General features: G+C 66.5%; 9 protein-coding genes across 9 annotated transcripts; 3 read left to right on the forward strand and 6 right to left on the reverse strand.

The window, feature by feature from the left end:
• Positions 1–164: 164 nt before the first annotated feature.
• MICPUN_52925 (predicted protein) lies at positions 165–833 on the reverse strand. Its single transcript, XM_002501894.1, has 2 exons — positions 694–833; positions 165–503 (listed from the first exon to the last, which is right to left on the reverse strand). Exons 1-2 carry the CDS (start codon positions 806–808, stop codon positions 310–312), a joined length of 309 nt encoding a protein of 102 aa, XP_002501940.1. The 5' UTR covers positions 809–833; the 3' UTR covers positions 165–309.
• Positions 834–1027: 194 nt separating this feature from the next.
• MICPUN_100261 (predicted protein) lies at positions 1028–2614 on the forward strand (the record flags this gene model as incomplete). The annotated part of the gene is made up of 1 exon (XM_002501488.1): positions 1028–2614. One exon carries the CDS (start codon positions 1028–1030, stop codon positions 2612–2614), a length of 1587 nt encoding a protein of 528 aa, XP_002501534.1.
• A 7-nt stretch (positions 2615–2621) lies between these two features.
• MICPUN_108173 (predicted protein) lies at positions 2622–4079 on the reverse strand. The gene is made up of 3 exons (XM_002501895.1): positions 3962–4079; positions 3125–3687; positions 2622–2985 (listed from the first exon to the last, which is right to left on the reverse strand). Exons 1-3 carry the CDS (start codon positions 4056–4058, stop codon positions 2752–2754), a joined length of 894 nt encoding a protein of 297 aa, XP_002501941.1. The 5' UTR covers positions 4059–4079; the 3' UTR covers positions 2622–2751.
• A 209-nt stretch (positions 4080–4288) lies between these two features.
• MICPUN_108175 (predicted protein) lies at positions 4289–6064 on the reverse strand. The gene is made up of 4 exons (XM_002501896.1): positions 5822–6064; positions 5453–5638; positions 4920–5036; positions 4289–4542 (listed from the first exon to the last, which is right to left on the reverse strand). The coding sequence occupies exons 1-4, from the start codon at positions 6044–6046 to the stop codon at positions 4378–4380; spliced, it is 693 nt and encodes a 230-aa protein (XP_002501942.1). The 5' UTR covers positions 6047–6064; the 3' UTR covers positions 4289–4377.
• Positions 6065–6320: 256 nt separating this feature from the next.
• MICPUN_94088 (predicted protein) lies at positions 6321–7479 on the forward strand. The gene is made up of 3 exons (XM_002501489.1): positions 6321–6373; positions 6625–6777; positions 7113–7479. Exons 1-3 carry the CDS (start codon positions 6362–6364, stop codon positions 7389–7391), a joined length of 444 nt encoding a protein of 147 aa, XP_002501535.1. The 5' UTR covers positions 6321–6361; the 3' UTR covers positions 7392–7479.
• Positions 7480–7483: 4 nt separating this feature from the next.
• Positions 7484–8332, reverse strand: MICPUN_80881 (predicted protein; the record flags this gene model as incomplete). Its single annotated transcript, XM_002501897.1, has 2 exons — positions 7484–7728; positions 7783–8332. The coding sequence occupies 2 exons, from the start codon at positions 8330–8332 to the stop codon at positions 7484–7486; spliced, it is 795 nt and encodes a 264-aa protein (XP_002501943.1).
• A 213-nt stretch (positions 8333–8545) lies between these two features.
• MICPUN_58196 (predicted protein) lies at positions 8546–10447 on the reverse strand (the record flags this gene model as incomplete). Its single annotated transcript, XM_002501898.1, has 1 exon — positions 8546–10447. One exon carries the CDS (start codon positions 10445–10447, stop codon positions 8546–8548), a length of 1902 nt encoding a protein of 633 aa, XP_002501944.1.
• Positions 10448–11093: 646 nt separating this feature from the next.
• On the reverse strand, positions 11094–14283 carry MICPUN_58197 (hypothetical protein; the record flags this gene model as incomplete). Its single annotated transcript, XM_002501899.1, has 2 exons — positions 11094–13232; positions 13327–14283. The coding sequence occupies 2 exons, from the start codon at positions 14281–14283 to the stop codon at positions 11094–11096; spliced, it is 3096 nt and encodes a 1031-aa protein (XP_002501945.1).
• Positions 14284–14347: 64 nt separating this feature from the next.
• Positions 14348–17326, forward strand: MICPUN_58198 (predicted protein; the record flags this gene model as incomplete). The annotated part of the gene is made up of 1 exon (XM_002501490.1): positions 14348–17326. One exon carries the CDS (start codon positions 14348–14350, stop codon positions 17324–17326), a length of 2979 nt encoding a protein of 992 aa, XP_002501536.1.
• Between the last annotated feature and the right edge of the window lie 22 nt (positions 17327–17348).

The following is a 17348-nucleotide window of genomic DNA, read 5'->3' on the forward strand; positions in this document are numbered from 1 at the left end:
AAATATTGACCAAACCAGCACAAAAAATGGACCGGCTGGGTGACATTTTCGCAGGCGACGGCGACGCTCGCGGCTGACGCCCCGCCGCCTCGCGAACGACGGGCGTCGGCGCGTCTCGACGACGGCGGCGACGAAAGTAGACTATCGTATTCGTCGCCGCGCGATAAGGTTACGCATTACTCGTATGTTACAATACACTGAAACACAGACGCAAACGCGGGGTCGCTCCTCTCGCCCCCCCGACTGTTCCCGATCCGATCGCCTCGACTCCCTCGACTCGGACACCCGCCCCGCGGCGCCGTTCACGGGCTAGTGGTGATCGTCGTGATCGTCGTGCTCGAAGTGCGGCGCGTGACCGTAGATCAGCGTGTCCCCGTCCTTGTAGAACCGGTAAAAGACCCAGAACCAGGTGAGGCCGCCGAGGCCGTACGCCCAAAACTTGTGAAACGCGCCCGGCTCGTGGAGGGTGAGGCCCTCGTGCGTGACGCCGTTGCCGCCGCCGCCTGCGGGTTCGGAGGTGGATCGTGCGAGTGCTCGGTCAGACGTGGAGTCGGAATCGAGGAGGAACCGCGCGGGGCGCGATGGGAGTGGACCGCGCGGAGGACCCCGGCGCGACGACGCGTCTCGCGAGACTTAGGGTTCCCGCGGTCCGGGTCGAAGGGGGAGTTGGGGGAGGGGGGGGAAGGGACGCACCCATGGCGCGGGTCTGACGCGCGAGCGGACGCGGCGCGAACTGCGGCGCGGTCTGACGCGCGACCGTCTGACGCAGCGCGCCGGCCGCGAAACCCATGGCGGAACGCGCCGCCATCCTGCCTCTCCTCGCTCGAAGGGACCGAGCGCGGATGAATGAGTGCTGCTTGGGCGATAATAATCTTCTTCGTCAACGAGCCCGCGATTTTGGTCGAATGCGGATGTGCGAGTTTAACCCGGATGGGGAAAGGGGGAGATTAACTCGTCTCTTCTCGAGTCACGGGCGGGTGGGTGTTCGTAAGGCGCTCCAACACCCAACGGAGCCGCTCACTCCACGATGGCCGCGGGTCCCCCACCGCGCGGCGCCGCCGAGGCGGAGCCCCTGCTGGACACGTCCGCGCGACTCGTGGACATCAAAAACGCGCGTCGCATCGCGCAGTTCCTCACCTCCGTCATCGCGCTCGCCACCTTCGTCGTGCTCGCCATCCACAACGGGACCGGCCGCGGGTCCTGGGGCGGTGTCGTGGACTCGCGCCCGAGCACGTCCGCGTCGCCCGTTCACGGCATGCCCTACGTCCCGATCACCGGGCGCTCGAGGCTCGCGAGACGCGTCGACGATACCCCGGACGCCACGCGCCGAGCCCTGAGGCGCGAGCGGCTCGAGATCGACGAGCTCGTCGCGCGCCTGGGCGCGGCTGCAGCTTCGGAAAAGGCGCAGCGTCGTCAGGCCGCATCGGACGCGCCCACCGTCGCGGCGGACGGCGCGGCCGGGACACCGCCGACGGAGACACCGACGAACGAATCCCCCGCGCACCACGCATCCAAAGACCGAACGACGCCCCCGGAGACGGACTGGGTCACGCCGATGTACCTCCTCCACGTTCCCGACGACCCGGCGGATGAGGCGAGGCTTCGCACCGATCTCGTCAAGCTCGTCGCCGCGCACGGCGTCGCCGCGGTGAAGAAGAACGTGCGGCTCACGCCGACGGTGGACGCCACGCGGTGGCCCCACGACCTGGACGAAGCCGTGTACGCGCTCAAGTCGGTGTTCGGCGAACTCGGCTTCGACTATCGCGAACCCGACCTGACGCTCGTCAAGGACTTGCCGTGGATCAAAGCAATCGACGCCCGGTCCAAGCGAGGTAAGCTTCGCGAACCCTGGAACGGCGACCTCGTCGCGTCCCGCGTCAGCGCGCTCTTCTCGCACATGGCGCAGTGGCAACTCGCCCGGGATAACGGCAACGAGCACACCTACGTCGTCGACGCGAGGGACGGGTTGAACCCGTGGCTGTTATCCGTCCCCGTCGGTGCCTTGGGTTCAATCGCGCACAACGCGCCGAAAGATTACGACGTCGTCTTCGTCAACCAGCCGTTGTTCACCGGCGGCAGAATGTTCTCCCGGTTCCCCGATTTCGACGGCAACACCGTACAGCTGCACGAGTGGGAGCAGCGAGGCGTGGTGGGTTTAGGGACGTACCTGTTCAGCGACAGGTTCGTGGAGAAGGTTTTCAAACACGTCGCGGCGCACGGAGCGGATGACTTGGACTGGTGGCTGGTGGACCGCATGTGCACCGCGGATTCGGTGAACGACGCCGGGGTGTTCGTCGGGTTCGACGACGCGAAGGACGCGACGTCGCCGATGCTGAGGTGCTACCACGCGCTGGGGGTGTTGGATGAGGGGGAGAACGGCGGGGGTTTAAGGTTTAAGAAGCGAGAAGGAAGGCGGGGGCGGAGAGAGTGGGAAGCCGCGGCGGATACGGCGGGGGGCGGCGGCGACGCCGGCGTGGTGGCGTCGGTCGGGGCGAGGGAGGGACGCGGTAACCCGCTGGGTCTGAGGGGCGAGACGTACGCGCGCGCGGCGGATTGGATAGTGCGACGCGCCAAGGAGGCCGAGACGGTGAGGGAGCTCACGTCCGAGGCGTAGCCGATTTGTAAATCACGTCTCAAATTACACGTGTCCTGCTCCTCTGAAACGCACCTAGGCTCGACGGCAGCCGACGCCTATACGCGCGGCGTCCGTCGTGCCCTTTAACCCAACACCTTCGTACGTCCTCGTACCTCTCACGCGGCGACGAGAGCCTCGAGCTTAGCCTTGAGGGCAGCCTTGCGCTGGTCGTAGGTGAGCTTGCGGGGCTTCCAAACCTTGGCGTCGGCGGGTTTAGAGCGGGCCTTCTTCGTGTGCGTGGGGTCCTCGCGGATCGCCTCGAAGACCTCCTCCATCTTGTCCTCCAGCTCGGTGGGGTCGAACTCCTGGTCGTGGTAGTTCTTGAAGTGCTCCTGGTACTTCTCGGGCTCCTGTTTTTCGCGAGTTGGGGGGAACGATGCACGGTCAGCGTCTCGACTCGAGATCGCGGCGACGGAACCCTAGCGATGAGAGAAAAAAGTGCGGGTGGGGGGGGGGATCGGGAAGGTCGGGTCGGGGCGAGGCACGCACCTCCTCCTCCATCTCCTCGGCGTACTCGGCGACGACACCACCCTTGATGTAGCGCTCGAGAGTCTCGGTGTCGAGGGACTTGTCCTGGAGATCGTAGCCGGCGTAGCGCTTGTCGTTGTGGGGGATGTCGAGGCCACCATCCACAGCACCCTTGAGCGCGGCGAACACGCGGGATCCGGTGGAGGTGCGCACGAGGCCGGTGTCGAGGAAGCACTTGAAAGGACGGCGGTCGCCCTCAGCCTCGACGTTGTAATCCTCGCCGAGGTTCTCGGTGTTACCCTCGTAGGTCTCCGCGAGGTCGTACTTGGTCAGAAGACGACGCGCGCAGAGGAGTCCGGTGGCGTAGGTGGCGGCATAGTTGGTGAGGCCAGCCTTCATCCCGTACTTGGGGAGCTCGTGCGAGTACGCCGCGCAGATGGTCACGTCTCCCTTGATGGTGGCGTAGATCACCTGGCAGATCACATCGCGGTTGGTGAAGCGGACGGAGAACCTGTACTTGGGGGAGTTGTACTTGTTCTTGTCCTGGAGGATCAGGCGCTGGCGGGCATAGTAGTCCGTCTTGCCTGCGGGTTAGGGTCCCAAGGAGAAAAAATAGCGCATCGTTAGCGGGGAGAAAATCGAAGAACGCCGACCGCGGAAGCGGGGTGCTCGGGGGTCGGGGCGACGCGATGACGCGGCCGGCGGTCACGCGACGAAGCGAGAATCGAGCGACGCGCTCGACTCGAGCGAATCGCGCGTCGATACCCTCGCGCTCGGCCGTTCGCCGGGCCGGTCATCGCGACAAACCCTCGATCCCGCCGGCTCGGGGAACCGGGTGGACTGGGAGCGTGAACTCACCCAAGCGGCGACGCGCGAACTTCACCTGGAACCTCTTGAAGTAAGAGGTGGTCTTAAGGGTGGAGTTGGAGCGCTTCTTAGCCTTACGCTTACCCATGGTGCCTTACTGCGTGACGTGCAGCGCGGCTGTAAAAGGGCTCGATGGCTGCGGACAAGCCGGCTTTGAGTTAGGGCTTGCTTGATTTTCCGGTCGACGCCCGAATCCATTTTTTCGCCCGAGATTCTATCTAGTGCCCATACGTTTTAACATTTTAAAACCGAAATGCGGATCGACTTCTTCGATGACTGCGATGCGTTTTCTCGGCCGATCAAGTTTATGATATATATGAAAACGCGATTTCGCGTCCTTCTCATCAAAATGGCTACGTGCGCTAGGGGTTACGAGTACAACGACGAGGACGGCGCCCGCGAGGCTCTCACCGTTTCTTCCTGACGATCACCGTCAGCGTTTGCTCCTCCGGGACCTGCCTCTTGTCTATCCACAGCGGCACCTTGTGCTCGCCGAACGTCTTCAGCGCGGCTCCATCCTTGGGCATCACGAACATGCGAGCGTCGCACTCGAGCTGGCGCTGTCGCAGAGCCTGGCGGGGTTCGGGACGCGTGGGCGTCGCGTTCGGTCAGCATAGGCGTCCGGGTACGTTCGCGGCGTCCGGGTAAACGCAAACGCCGAGAGAAACGGGAAAGCGAGCGAGCGAAGAGACAAACAGAGCCGGAGCCGCGCGAAAGCCGCTTGCATCGGTAGAGAATTAGGATAAATGTGTGTCCTCACGGGTTATAGGCATAATTCCCTCAATTCAGAAGGAGGCGCATGCTATTCAGTGTGTGACAATCTTTTCGTCATCTGCAAGCGGCGCGCGCGAGAGAGAGCGACGCGGACGAGCGGGCGCGAGCAAACGCGCGGAGCGGCGACCGACGTTTGTTAACAAAAAAAAAGGGGGCGGGCGGCGGAGTCGCGCACCTCCTTCTGGAGAAGCTCCGCGGTCACCGGCAATCGCGGCTGCTTCGTCGTCTTGTCCTCGATGCGCTTCACCACCAGCGGCGTGTTCACCAGGATGCCGAGCGCGATCTTGTTCTCCTGTTGAGAAATCCGTCGAAATCCCGGTCAGCGACGAGGACGAGGACGAGGACGAGGACGACGAGGCTGGGAAACCGAACGCGGGAAGGGAGACCAAACGCGCCGCCAGACGTCGGGTACGCTCAGTTCCACAGCCAGGAATTGTAGCAATCACAACATGTCACGTAGATTCAGCGAATGTAGGTAATTGCGAAATTGCTCGTCAACGCGTACCGAGCCGAGCGCTCCAAAAACGCAAAAGAAGAGAAAGTTCCAAACGCTCAGACAGCCAAGGGAACACCGTTTTGTAAACATCGGTTGATGCCTTCAGAAACTCTAGTCCGTAGTAGTAGTCACTCATCAACGCGTCCGGGGTGTGCGGGGCGGGCCGGGGGCGGGAACGAGAAAACGTCGAGCGAGAAAACGTCTCGTCTCACCTTTGCCGCGGCGTCTTCGCTCGCCTCTTTGACGACGGCTTCGTCCCACGTCTCCCGTTTGGCAGCCGCCTCTGCGAGCCTGTGCTCGTTCGGGTAGGAGGCCATCTTGTGCGGCACGAGGTGGTTCCTCGCCCTGCCGGGTTTCACGTTCACCACCGCGCCCTCGCGTCCCAAGCCTTCGACGTCCTGCGGTCGGAGCGCGCGTGGGGGGAGATCGGCGGTTAGGTTATTTTCGTTCGTCGCGCTCGCGTTTTCGGCCGCGCCGGCGGCCGGCGCGGTGAGCGCGGGTTCTCTCGCGCGTTCGGATCGGGATCACGCGACGCCGTCGTCGTCGTCGTCGATGGGACGGGACCGGGGACGCGGACGCACCTGCAGGAGCACGACATCGACGCGCCTGTTGGCCCTCTTGGCCCCGCGATCTTGGCGCCACAGCGCGGACGGGAACGCCGTCTCCCATCGCGACGACGGGTGTGGCGCGACGGCGTCGGCGTCGGCGCCGCGCGCGATGCACGAGGCGATCGCGCCGCGAAGGAGGGAGCGGCGACCGGAGGTGCTGCACGCCTCACGCGCCGCGCGCGCCGCGAGCCAAGACATCGGTGGGACGGTCGGAACGTGAAGGTGCCCCGTCGGTGTGACGCAGATGGAGCGAGTCCGTCGCGAGGAGTTCGTTGATGCGAGCGGCATTCATTTGCGCGTGGATTGATGACTGTTGCCCATAGGTTTTTGGGCCGTTTGACGAGTAGATTCCGTGTGGGTCTATGGGATTCAACTCTGTGAAAACGTGAAATTCGGAGATTGGAAAAAAAAGTGGCGGTCGAGACCCTAAAACCAAAAGCCCGGAGCCGGGCGACGAGCGGGTCTCTTTCGGCTGCGCCTCTCACACGCGGAGTAGGTAGCAAGACAGGAAACATGCCGACCCACGTGAGTACTCATCTTACCCCATCGCCGTCGCGTCGCTGCGTCGTCGTCGACGCCGTGCGCGTCGTTTCGGCCGGCCATCCGAGGCGTCGAGCCCGCTGTTTTTTCCACGGGCGAGGCGGGATCGGTTAACCCTCGTTCACCGGCGAACCCGCCGCGCGCGACGCCGCGAGCCCCGTGGACGCGCCCCGCGCGCTTCCTCGCATCACTGGGAACGCGACGCTGACCCCGAACCCCTCGATTACCCTCCACAGCTTCACAAGAACCGCAAGAAGCGCGGTCACGTGTCCGCGGGACACGGTCGCATCGGCAAGCACCGCAAGCACCCCTCCGGTCGCGGTAACGCCGGTGGCCAGCACCACCACAGGATCATGATGGACAAGTACCACCCTGGTTTTTTCGGAAAGGTGCGTACGCCAAAGACGTGAATCACCGATAGAGGCGTCGCGCGGGCGCGTCGCGACGCGCGCGCCGTCGCGGTTTCCGCGCGTCCACGGTTTTTAGGGTTCAGGGATGCCAGAGGGCTGAGAGCGACGGGGTCGGGTCGCGAGAATCTCTCGTCGCCCCCGCGCTCGCGCCCGACGCGACGTCGCGCGTCGCGCGATTCTTCGCGCATCATCGCGGCGGCGATGTCCACGTCGTCATCCTCCCGAACCCGCACCGTCCGCACCGTCCGGTGCTCGAGCCAGAGACGAGACCCGAGAGCTGACGTTTACTCCCCCGCCGATTTTTTCCCGCACAGGTTGGTATGCGCCACTTCCACAAGCTGAAGAACCACTACCACTGCCCCATCATCAACCTCGACAAGCTCTGGACGCTCGTGGGTGAGGAGAAGCGCGTGGAGTGCGCCAAGGACAAGAGCAAGGCGCCCGTGATCGACCTCACCGACCACGGCATCTTCAAGCTCCTCGGCAAGGGTCAGCTCCCCGAGCAGCCCGTGGTGGTGAAGTGCCGCTACATTAGCAAGCTCGCGGAGAAGAAGATCAAGGAGGTCGGCGGTGCCGCCATCCTCACCGCCTAAGCGGTTCGGGAGATTCTTACTCGTGGGTGTTCTTGTGGCGTTACGGGTTTAGTTTACGTGTGTGTATTGAGCTGAACCTAACTCGAAATGTGTCAACCGCCGTACCGCTCCGCCAGCTCGGGCGGCGGCGGCGTCTCCATCAGCGACGGGTTCCTCTCCAGGTGCGTCCTCAGCGTCGTCCGCCGGTCCGCGAGGAACGTGTGGTCCAGAAAGCTCGCCAGCGCTTCCGGACCGAGCGACTTCGCCGCTAACACGCAGTGCCTGGCGTACGCGCGAGTCGGGTACACCGCCGGCGGCGAGCGCCGGCCGGGGTACCATATCCGTTCCTCGCCGAACCCTCGCAGGACGCACGCCACGCACCCGCACTCGGCACCCTCGGCACCCTCGGCACCCCCCCCGCCTCCCGTCCCTTTCATCCGTTCGCAGTGCCTCTCGGCGTACGCGGCGTCGCTCGATCGGACGCACAGGATGGCTTTTTTTCCATCCGAGCCCCCTCCTTCTCCGTCGTCTTCGTCGTCTTCGTACGTCACCGCCCTGAGCTCGAACTCCGCCTCTCGCGCCGCCAGCGCCGGGAACTCCTCGCCCGGTATCTCGAAGTACGTCGCCACCAGGCCGCGCGGGCCGTGCGCCTCGCGCGGATCGTCCCCGGGCTCCAAGGCTTCCATCGATAATGACGATACCTCCCGGGTCTTCCCGTCGGCGATGCCACGCTCGAAGAAGACGGGCGCGGTGTGGGCGAACACGCGCCTGTATCCCCTCAGCCGCACGGTCTTGAACCCGCGCAGGTTCGGGGACGTGTGCCTCGCCGACCTCTCCGACAGGAGCGAGCCTATGCCCACGACCCCGACCCAGCCGTCGTCGCGGACCGCCTCGGGCGGACACTCGGGGGCGTAGGACGGGGACGCCTGCGCAGGCGGCGATGCTCGAGCGGGCGGGGGCATCCGCGCGGGTCGTGCGCGATCGCGCGATGCGCCGACGGACGGTGGCGCGACGCGGGACGCGCGAGTCGACGCGCACAGCGGCATGGCACGCGCCGAAGGCTTTGAAGACGACTGGTGTTACCAGGAAACTTTCTTTTTCATGGCCGTCGCCTTGACTTTTTTCAACAACTCGACGACACCAGCGAAGACGATCCCGCTCTCCCTCCGCCTCGCTCACGCCTGGATGAGCTCCTCCTCGACTCCCCCCCTCCCGCTCGAATCCACCCTCCACTCGTACGCCTCCAGCGCGTCCGTCGGGTCCATCTGCAGCAGCGCCACGAACTCGTCAAAGTCGATCAAGCCGTCGCCGTCGGTGTCCGCCTCCTGGATGCACGACGCGACAGCCTTCCTCGCCTCCGCGGTGAGCGTCCGGCCCTCGTCGTCGTCGTCGTCGTTCATGAACACCAGCTCCGCCACCTCCTCCGCGTCGATCGTCCCGTTGCCGTCCTTGTCCAGCATGTCGAACGCGCGCTTGACCCAGTTGGGATATTCGGTCGAGGACCGCTCGAGCGCCTCCCAGTCCACCAGCGCTGCGAGGAACTCGTTGACGTCGATGAACCCGTCGTTGGTGGTGTCCAGCTGCTCGAGCAGCTGCTTGCACTCGTCCGTGCTGATGGTGTACCCAACCTTGCGCAACCCCGCCTCGAGCTCCTCGGGCTCCACGAGCTTGTCCCCAGAGGTGTCCAGGAGGTCGAAGAGCTCGAGGAACTGGCCGGTGAGCTCGCGCTCCTCGGCCACCACCCCGTCGACAAACTTCCCGCCCGTCCCACTCGCGCCCCCCGCGGCATCGTCGTCGCCATCCTCCGAGTCGCTCTCCCTGAGCTGATCCCCCAGGAGCCGGAGCACGCTGCGCTTCAGCAAACCGTACGTGCTGAACCTCTGCAACCGCGCCACGACTTGCCCGCCGATGGGCTGCTTCGCCTCCGCCGCCGTCTGCTGCAGCCACGGGTGGAGCAGCGCGGCTCTCGCGGTGATTCGCTTCGCGGGATCTCGATCCATCATCTTCATCACCAGATCCCTGCACTCCGCGCTCAACCTCGGCCACGGCTCGGATCGAAAGTCAATCGGGTCCTCGAGAATAGCGCGGAACACCTCCTTCGCGTTGGGTCGCTGGTTCACCTTGTCCACGAACGGCAAACGGCCGGTGACGAGCTGGTACGCCACCACGCCGCACGACCACACGTCGGCTTCCTCTCCGTAGTTGCGGTTGATCACCTCGGGGGCCATGTAGCTCGGGGTGCCGCATCGGCGCGCGAGCCTCTCGCCGGGCTTGATCAAGCCGGCTAGGCCAAAGTCCGTCGCCTTGAGCGGGCTCCCGTCGCCGGGTCGCTCGAAGAGGAAGTTGTCGGGTTTGATGTCGCGGAAGATGATCCCGCGCGAGTGGCACTGCGCGGCGGTGCGGAGCACGGATCGCACGAGTTCCGCGGCGTCCGCCTCGCTGTAGCTCATTCCGGCTCGTATCCTCCCGAGCAACTCGCCCCCCGTGCACAGGTCCATGAGCAGGTGCACGGCGTCGTCGTCCTCGAACGAGTCGTACAGGTACACGATGGACAGGCTCGACCCGATCTTTCGCATCACCTCGAGCTCGTTGCGAAGCTTGGAGTGGTAGTACTGGACGCTCGTCCTACTCGTCGGAGGCGCTCGCCACGGAGCCTTGCGGATCGTCTTGAGCGCGAAGAGCTTGCCGTCGGACTTGCGACGCACCTTACGGACGATGCCGTACGATCCAGCCCCGATGGGCTCCTCGTCGTCGAGCGATTTGACGTCGTAGAGCTGGTACAAGTCGCGCCGCAGGCCAAAGTCGGGTCGCAGTTCAGACGGGGTGAGCTCGTCGAAGGCTGGCGACTTGCCACGATTCGCCGGTGGCGCCGCCGTGGGGCCCTTGGACGGGCCGGGTCGGCGCGTGGACGCGGACGACGACTGACTTCGCGGCGCCTTGCGCGTCGCCACGCGCTCCGCGTCCGCGAACGCCTCCGCGACGCGATCGGAACCGCCGTCGCCCCCCCCGTTCTGCCTGCCCCCCTTTTTACCCTTGGATCCCTTCTTGTCCTTGTCGCCGCCGAGGTTGTCCTTCATCCACTCGCCGAGCCACGCACGCGCGCGCACGTCGCGGGCGGGTGGTAGCGAGCCGCGCGGGTCTCGCCGGAGGCGCGCGGGGGCGGGACCCCGACCGGCCGCGCGCGTCTTGGCGACATCATGGGCATGGGGTTTCGGGGCTGGCGACGCCGAGACCCCCGCGCCGAGACTTCCGCGCCGCGCGGGGCCGCCGCGGGGGCCCGCGCGCGCGGCCGCGGCCGCGCGGGGCGTCGACGCCGTCGCGTGCTGCGCGCTCATCTCCGCGCGGCGCGGTGTCCGCGCGTTCGTGCCGGACGCGCCGGGCTGCCGCGGCGGGGCGAAAAACCTGCCGAGAGGCACCTCCCACCAAGGGAAGCCAGCCTCAAATCTCGGTTGCGCCTCGCGACGCGAGGAGACGCGCGGTGGGACGCCCCGAGCACGACCGGCGGCGGCGGCGAGCCGTTTACGCGTGAGCGTCGAGTCCGATATCGGCGACAAACCTCGCGAGGGGTGTCGCGCCGCTTGCTCTGCGCCGCGTCGGCCGGCGCCGATGAGTCAGGAGACGATAAGATTGACGTGGCCTGCTGTGCGTCACGCGTGATTGGCGAAAAAGGTCCGAAAAATTTGCAACCGACCGGAAAATTTCCCGGGAGCTTCGAGCAACCCGTCACCCCTCCCCACCCTCCGACTGCTCCGCGATGTTCCTGAACCACCCGTCCATCTTCCCGACGGTCCTGCGCAGCCCCGCGGCGCCGCCTCCGGCCCCCTCCCGCGCCGAGTTCCTCCTCGGAGACGCGTACGAGTCCCTCCCGTCGCCGTAGCCCCAGGGCTCGTCGTCGCCCTCCTCGCCGTCGTCGTCGCGTTCTTCGCCAGCTGTGCTGCGGGCAGCCGCGCCGACGCCCGCGAGGTCGTCCGCCTTACCCCGCCACCACGCGATGACGTCGGCGAGGCTCACGGACGGCGGCATCGACGAGGGCCCGGTTGGGGTGTGCGACGAGGGCGTCGGTGTGTCGGACGCCGCGGAAGACGAGCCGGTCCAGCCTCGGGTCCAGTCTCGAAGGGACGCGGTCCACGACGACGACAACGACGACGATGAGGACGTGGACGCGTCGATCGTGGCCTCCTTCGTCGGCGCCGCCTTCGCCGCCGCCTTCGCACGTTCCTTCTCGGTCTTCTCCAGCGCGAGCTTCTCAGCCTTGGCCGCCTTCTCCAGCGCGAGCTTCTCAGCCTTGGCCGCCTTCTCCAGCGCGAGCTTCTCAGCCTTGGCCGCCTTCTCCGCCTTTGCCTTGGCCGCCTTCTCCGCCTTTGCCTTGGCGGCTCGCTCCCTGGCGACTTCCTTTTCCTTTTCGCGCTCAGCCCGCGCCCGTTCCTTGGCCGCGCGCGCCGCCTCCTTCTCCGCCGCGGTCTTCGCGCGTCCTTCCCCGTCAGATCGTCTCCGTCTGACGAAGCCCTCGACGCCCTTTGCGAAGCGCGTCGTGCCCTCCTTGGTTACGTTCACGAAGCGCTTGATCGGCGCCTTGGCCGATGACGTGGCCGATGACATGGCCGATGACGTGGCGTCCACGAAGCGCTTGATCGGCGCCTTGGCTCGCTCGCCGCCCCGTCGCAACCCGTCGTGAACGACGCGAAGGAACGACGCGTCGGACGATGACGTGGACGATGACGTGGACGATGACGTGGACGTCGAAGGCTCCGCCTCTTCCACGGCGGCCTTCTCGGCCTCGTGCCCGGCCGCCTCCCCATCCTCCTCCTTCAAAGTTTTCTCCCCTTCTTTTCGTTCGCGCCGTCGCAACTCCTCCTCGAGCGCGGGCAACGCGGCTCGTACCTCGTCCAGCTTCGCCCTCAGCTCGTCGATGCCCACGGGTTCGTCCCCGCCGGGGTTCGAACCCGCGACCTCCCCTCCCCCCCCCGGCGCGTCGCGTCGCCAACCCCTGGCGGAGAAGGGGTCGACGACGCTCGGAGAGCCGGCGCCCGTCGCGGAGTTCATCCGCGCCTTCAGATTCTTCTCCCACTCCTCTCGGTCTTGACCGCGCTCGATCGAACGCGCGAACCCGAACGCCAACGCGCCGGGTATCATCGCCACCAGCAGGTGCCACGCGTGCCAGTCGTACCCGAGGGTCTTTCTGACGCGGCCCATGGATCCGACGCTGTCCGAGTCGAAGACCATCCGAGTCGATTGGCCGAGGTCGAGAGCCTCGCCGGCGCGGATCAGCTTCTCGGGATCGGGTTCGACCGGAGGCGCGCGCGTCGGCGCTGGGGGCTCGACCGGGAACGTCGCCGGGGGCGCTGGCTTCGGCGGGTTTGGCGGCGGCGGCCTCGGCGGCGGTGGCGGCGGCGGCGGTGGCGGCGGCGGTGGCGGTGGCGGTGGCCTCGATGGCTCTGGCGGGGGTGGTGGCGATCGCTTCTCGCGCGCGGGCCCCGGCTTGGGCGGCGGCTTGGGCGCGGGTTTGCGCGCCGGCGTCGGAACCTGCTTCGGCACGGGCCTCGCCTTGGGCTCCGCGGGCCTCGGCTCGGGCTTGGGAGGCTCCGGCTTGGGAGGCTCGGGCTTGGGAGGCTGAGTTGTCACCTCATCCTCCACCACCCGCCATACCGGGTTCACGGGCTGCTTCCGCTTGGAGCCGTCCGAGGCAAAGGAGCGCGAGGCGACGCGCCAGCCATCGAACCCAAAACCATCGAGAGGCGCGACGTCACGCCGAGCCAGGGCGAGCGCGGCCCGCGACGCCGCTCGGCGAAGCATGGCCCGCGCGGATCTGACGAGTCGGGCTTCTGATCGACAACGCAAATAACACCCAATCGGGTCGCATGACTCGTAATAAAACACCCACATCGTAAACAGTTACGTTTGGAAACTAAATAGTCAATATCAACACTAAATAAAAATATTCCAACCATCAGATGACCCCGTTCAGCGAGCTCGGGAACTTGAGCACACGCAGCGTCAGCGCCAGCGTGATTCGCGCTTCGTCCACCGCCATGTCCCCGTACCGCAACTCCGCCCCGAGCAAGTTCACGGCGAGCTCGCGGAAGAACCTCTCGAGCGCCGCCGACGTGGCATCCGACGTGACATCCGACGTGGCATCCGACGTGGCGCCCGACCCGGCGACGACGCACTCGACGTCGCCGCGACCGACGGGTCGCATGCGAACTTCGACGACGTTCCCGCTCTCCTCCCTTTCGTCCCTTTCGTCCCCCCCCTCGCCGCCGCCGCCGCCGCCGCCGCGCGTCCCGAAGAACACCACCGCGCCGTCCTCCAGCCGCACGCCGTCGCGACGAAACGTAAAGTCGAACCCCCACTCCCGCCGCGACCGAGCCACGGCGTTCTGGAACTGCGGGTGCACCAAAAAGTTGCCAAAGTCTGGCGCGTCGAACGACACCTCGCACGTCCCGACGGGCGTCGTGCGCAGCTCGACGCGTTGTTTCGTCAAGAGCGCGATCGGGTCGATCTCTACCGCGCCCACGACGCATCGGATCCGCTGACACGTCAGGTTTAGGGGCGACACCCACCGCTCGCCGGAGAGGGTCACGCCGTCGACTCTTCCCTGGACGAGGTCCCCGGCGGAGCAGTCAACCACGAACCGGACGTCGTCCGCGCTGCGCAGGACCCCTCTGAGCACCAAGGTGGCGACGGACGCCAGGAGGTCGCCGGAGATGTCCGGGGGCGCGAGAACCGACAGGGGATTCCACGACCGGGCCGCGACGGAACCGGACCGCCGAGACGACGACGACGCATCATCGGATAGGGTCCGCGGACGCGGAACGCACGCGGCGGGGTGCCGCGCGACGCGCCGAGGCGCCGCGACGGATCGCGCCGTCGACGTCGACGGCGTCGCGGATCCCACGGCGCGGCAACTCGCCATCGTCGAGCTCGTGCGACCTCGGGCGCCGCGAGTTGTGAGGCGAGGGAGGGAGGAATATTCCAAGATGGAGAGCCTTCTGCTGTGTCGACGAGCCGAGGCCCGCATCGGAAACGCGAGACACTGCGTCGGGGCGCCGGGAGAGGAGGACATGCTGGCGACGTGGGTGCGTCGAGGCGACCGCGCCGGGACCCTCGCGAGGGTCCTGGCGAGGGTCCTCGCGCCGGGAGCGGGGGGCGGCACCGGTCCACCGCGCGCGTCGCCGCGATGGGCGGCGCCCGCGGCGCGCCGTTTCCCCACGTCGCCCGCCGTCGTCGTCGTCGCCGTTCGGGGGTTCGCCGCGCCGTCGAGCCGAGATGCGCGACACGCGGATGCACAGGCTCGACGCCGGATCCACGCTCGATGGATGGACAGGATGGACAGGCTCGACGCCGACATCAACGAAGCGCCCGACACGCGCGCGTTGATGCGCGTCGTCCTCAACGAGTGGGACTCGCTCCGGCCCAAGCACGTGGCCGACGCGCTCCGGCGCCTCTCGCGCGTCGCGCCATGGGACCGCGACGCGAAATCGAGCGGAGACTTCGGCGACGCCGACTTTGCGCCCATCGTCCGTCGCGTCGAGGAGATCGCCTCGGCGCGGTTGGCAGAGCCCGCCCCGGGAAGGACGACATCGCGAGCCGCCAGACATCGCGAGCAGCATCACATCTTCGATGAGGAGGCGTTCGCCGTCGTCGCCGCGAACGCGCTCGTGAACCTCGGCAAGCGACGCGCCGCGTTCGATCCGACCCGCGTCGGATCCCCTGGCAACCTCGCGTGGCGAGCCGTCCTCGCGCTTCCAGCCGCGCCAAACAAAGCCCCGTACAAGCCCCGTAACGTGATGCGGCTGTGGTACGCGATGGCGACGGCACACGACGCGGCGGGAAACGACGCGGGGCGCGAGGCTGCCGTACCGGACTTAACGTGGAACGCGCTCGACGCCATGTCAAATAAAAACGCGAGAGACGGCAAACACTTTAACGCGCAAGGCGTGGGGATCGGCGTGTGGTCGCACGCCAAGACGGGCAAGCCCATCGCGCCCTCCACGTTGCGCGCGTTCGAGGTTGCGGTGGCGCGCGGCGCCTTCGACCACGTCGCCGCCGTCGGGCAGAACGTGAGTAACTCGCTGTGGGGCCTTGCCAAGCTCGGCCACGTCGTAAGCCGCGTCGCCGTCGAGGACGGGTTCCCGTCGCCCTGGTCCAAGTTCGAAGTCGCCGTTCGCAGGCTCGCGCCGGGAATGCGCCCGCAGGAGATTGCAAACACGATGTACGCGTACGCGCTCATGGGGACGCCGCCATCGGCGCCCACGTGGAAAACGTTGGAGCACGAGGCGACGGCGAGAGCCGGCGGGGGGAGGCAAACACAGCTGGACGCGCACGTGCCGTTCGAGAGCAAGGGCAGCTTCGTTCGCCGCCGGACGGAACGCGGTCTGTTCGGGCCGCAGGAGATGACGAACGTGTGGTGGGCGCACGCGACGCTGGGGATGCGTCCGAGCCAATCCGCCCTTTACGCCTACGACGAGACGACGGCTCAGACGGCGTTTCACATGTCGGCGCAGGACGTGAGCAACACCGCGTACTCGATGGCGATGCTGAACGTCTTCTTGAGGCCCGACGCGTTCAGTGCGCTCGAGGGCGCGATTGCGAGGAACGGGCGGCACATCGCGGGACAGAACCTTAGTTTAACGCTGTGGGCGTTTGGGGATTTGGCGGTGAGACCGGGCGCGGCGGCGTCGGCGGCGCTGGCCGACGCTGTGGAGAACAGGCTGCACGACTTGAACTCCCAGAACGTGAACATGTGCGTGTGGGCGTTCGCCATACTCGGCATGACCCCACCGCCCGGGGCGTGGCGGGCGATGACGCTGGGGATGGAGGAGGTCATCGACCACCTGAAACCGCACGAGGTGATGAACGCGGTGTGGGCCATGGCTGCGGCGCACGTCACCGGGGAGAAGTTGCCGCTGACGCCGGCGTACGCGATGGCTTGGCGACGGCTGTGTTCCATACCCGTGGACGGGTTCGCGCGGAGCGAATCCCGCGCGATGACGCGTTCTCCCGGGGTTCATCCCCGGGGGTCCATCGAAAGGTCGGATCGCGCCAAGATTGGAATCATTCACCACGCGCGGCTCATTCACGAGCGGCTGTTCCCCCCCGAGAGCGCGGCGTCGGTGGATATCGGCGCCATCATGCCGCACGAGATGGCGCTCGCGACCGCGCGGGACTTTCGCGCCGACGTGATGGACACGACGAGGAGTAAGATGCAGGACAAGATCGCCGAGACGTTGGCCGACATCGGGATCGAGTACGAGACGGAGAAGAGGTCCGCGGACGGCAACTTCTCGATGGACTTTTACCTGCCGCGGTACGACGTCGCCCTGGAGTACGACGGACCCAGCCACTACTACAGGGCGTGGCGCGACGAGGACAGGGCGTTCCCGAGGACGCCCCCGGGGTTTCCCCGCGACGAGGACGTGTCCGTGATGAGAGTCCCGCTGTGGACAGTCGGTAAGGAAAAGACGATCAAGACGATTCTTCGCGACGCGCTACTCGAGCGCGGTCAGGTGAGCAAGGTGGTGACGGTTCACGCGCACGAGGCGTTCTGGTTCGAGAACAAACGAGGCAGACGGCGGATGTTCATGGAAAACTTGCTCAGGCGGGAGTTGGGCAGGCCGATGACGCCGGGAACGCCGGAGTGGCGGTTCGACGAGTCGGGTACAAACGGGGAGGAGGAGGCGGTGTCGGACGGCGTGTCTGACGCCACGTCGGACGCCATGTCGGTGGATATCGATGACGTGTCCAGTGGGGAGACGTCCTCGTCGACGAGCCGCGCTGAGCTGGCGCGGCGGTGGATCCGCTCGCTGCCGTCGAAGTCGCGCGAGAGGCTGGAGCGGCGACTGGAGCGGGCGGCAAACGAGGTGGAGATGTGGACGCTGGTGGCGGCGTCCGCGGAGGGGGACGTCACGAAGGTGAGGGCGGAGTTGCGACGGGAGGTTTTGGAGGCGCGCGCGTGACGTATCGAGTCATCGAGTTGTT

The sequence above is a fragment of the Micromonas commoda genome, chromosome 4 (genome assembly GCF_000090985.2).
Source record: "Micromonas commoda chromosome 4, complete sequence".
In the NCBI taxonomy this organism is placed as follows: domain Eukaryota; kingdom Viridiplantae; phylum Chlorophyta; class Mamiellophyceae; order Mamiellales; family Mamiellaceae; genus Micromonas; species Micromonas commoda.

Excerpts from the sequence above, each read along its gene's own strand:
- MICPUN_94088 (XM_002501489.1), top strand. Across the intron at positions 6,778-7,112 it reads ACCCTGGTTTTTTCGGAAAG|GTTGGTATGCGCCACTTCCA; the intron begins GTGCGTACGCCA and ends TTTCCCGCACAG.
- MICPUN_108175 (XM_002501896.1), bottom strand. The coding sequence starts at position 6,046 with ATGTCTTGGCTCGCGGCGCGCGCGGCGCGTGAGGCGTGCAGCACCTCC. Across the intron at positions 5,639-5,821 it reads TCGATGTCGTGCTCCTGCAG|GACGTCGAAGGCTTGGGACG; the intron begins GTGCGTCCGCGT and ends CTCCGACCGCAG. Across the intron at positions 4,543-4,919 it reads CGGAGCTTCTCCAGAAGGAG|GCTCTGCGACAGCGCCAGCT; the intron begins GTGCGCGACTCC and ends GAACCCCGCCAG.
- MICPUN_52925 (XM_002501894.1), bottom strand. The coding sequence starts at position 808 with ATGGCGGCGCGTTCCGCCATGGGTTTCGCGGCCGGCGCGCTGCGTCAG. Across the intron at positions 504-693 it reads GCGTCAGACCCGCGCCATGG|GCGGCGGCGGCAACGGCGTC; the intron begins GTGCGTCCCTTC and ends CCGAACCCGCAG.
- MICPUN_108173 (XM_002501895.1), bottom strand. The coding sequence starts at position 4,058 with ATGGGTAAGCGTAAGGCTAAGAAGCGCTCCAACTCCACCCTTAAGACC. Across the intron at positions 3,688-3,961 it reads GTTCGCGCGTCGCCGCTTGG|GCAAGACGGACTACTATGCC; the intron begins GTGAGTTCACGC and ends CCTAACCCGCAG. Across the intron at positions 2,986-3,124 it reads CCGAGGAGATGGAGGAGGAG|GAGCCCGAGAAGTACCAGGA; the intron begins GTGCGTGCCTCG and ends CGCGAAAAACAG.